The sequence below is a fragment of the Phytophthora parasitica genome, assembly GCF_000247585.1.
Source record: "Phytophthora parasitica INRA-310 unplaced genomic scaffold supercont2.50, whole genome shotgun sequence".
In the NCBI taxonomy this organism is placed as follows: domain Eukaryota; phylum Oomycota; class Peronosporomycetes; order Peronosporales; family Peronosporaceae; genus Phytophthora; species Phytophthora nicotianae.
In genome coordinates this window covers 414456-415782 of record NW_008649036.1, presented here as the reverse complement: position 1 = coordinate 415782, position 1327 = coordinate 414456, and the positions used below count along the sequence as shown (strand labels likewise).

The 1327-nt window shown below is 45.3% G+C and overlaps 1 protein-coding gene across 1 annotated transcript; it reads right to left on the bottom strand.

The window, feature by feature from the left end:
• Positions 1-204: 204 nt before the first annotated feature.
• PPTG_15624 (hypothetical protein) lies at positions 205-738 on the bottom strand (the record flags this gene model as incomplete). The annotated part of the gene is made up of 1 exon (XM_008912884.1): positions 205-738. One exon carries the CDS (start codon positions 736-738, stop codon positions 205-207), a length of 534 nt encoding a protein of 177 aa, XP_008911132.1.
• Positions 739-1327: the final 589 nt, after the last annotated feature.

The window sequence follows — 1327 nt, the reverse complement described above, 5'->3', positions numbered from 1 at the left end:
GAAACACCGCCATCTACAGAGCAAGAGCTATGCCAACACAATACTTGAGTTTTTAACGTTGAGTTCATAGTGAAACTAACCAAAAACGGTGAGTTCTCTAAATGTAAAAACGACTATTTGCATGGAAATGTATTACAAAACCGTTCTACGTACTTATAAAAAAAAGCTGGTTGTTGTTGTATCTTCGGAAAAATGAAAGCGAAACTACAACTGCTTGACAAATTTGAAGACGCGGAAGTAGAGAGGGTCTTTCCAGTCGTACTGTTCTTCATCCACCTTGGTGTAGTCGAGTGCCGTGTAAAATGCTTGTGGCTTCTCGTTGTTGGCGTTCGTTGTTAGAAATACACTCTTAACCCCGTTCTGCTTGGCCCAGATCTCAAGTTCTGAGATCATTTTTCGGCCGACACTCATGCGCTGGTAATTCGGATCCATAAACACGCGTCGAATTTGTCCTTCTTTCTCCGATACTCGCAACAGGCCGATAATACCCACGACCTTGCTGATTCCAGCCTTTGTCGCCACTGCAACCAAGAAGTTTCCACCCGAAGCCATGTGACTTCCTTCAATGTCCGCTAGGTCATTCGTCAGGTCCTTGCGAAGGAGCTCCTCCCATAGATAGCGATACTCTGGATTAGGATCGGCCGCCATCAAACCCTCCACGTAGATTTTGGTGACTTGAGCATGATCTTCTGGGCGATACTGTCGGACCTTGATGGTTGTCGAGGTTTCGGTCGTCATGGCGTGGCTGGAGCTAGTTGCTGGACTTTGGTGACAAGAGTCAAATGAAGCAATGAAGTTACGACGCCAGATCTTGCTTTGAGGTTCCTGTGTATGTAGAGGCGACTGCAGACGAATCACGTTGTTTTGATGAGCGAAAGATTTTGAGATGACGCATTTTTAGCCAATCATGTATGCACATTTGATGAATTGGACAAACGGCCATGTACAAGTCGCTCATCAAAACAGCGTGATTTGTCTACAGCATCTTTCAAAGGCGCAGTCAATGGTGCAACCGGTATTTTGACCGACGTTACCGACGCATACGAATTAAAGTTTCTGGGTGGCATATTTTCTCCGGTACGAAACCGGTTTGTACCGACGCATTCGAATTAAGCGGCATATTTGTGCCGATATGAAACCAGTATGTACTGAAACCGCGCATACGAATTATGCTGCACATTTGCACCGGTATGAAACCGGAATGTACAGACAGTACCGACTCATACGCAATAATCCTCGGCTTGCCAACATTAAAGCGCTTCCTATCTCAGTATAATTCAAGTTTACAATCAAGCGTCGGCCACACCCATGATTTAAGATCTACCGT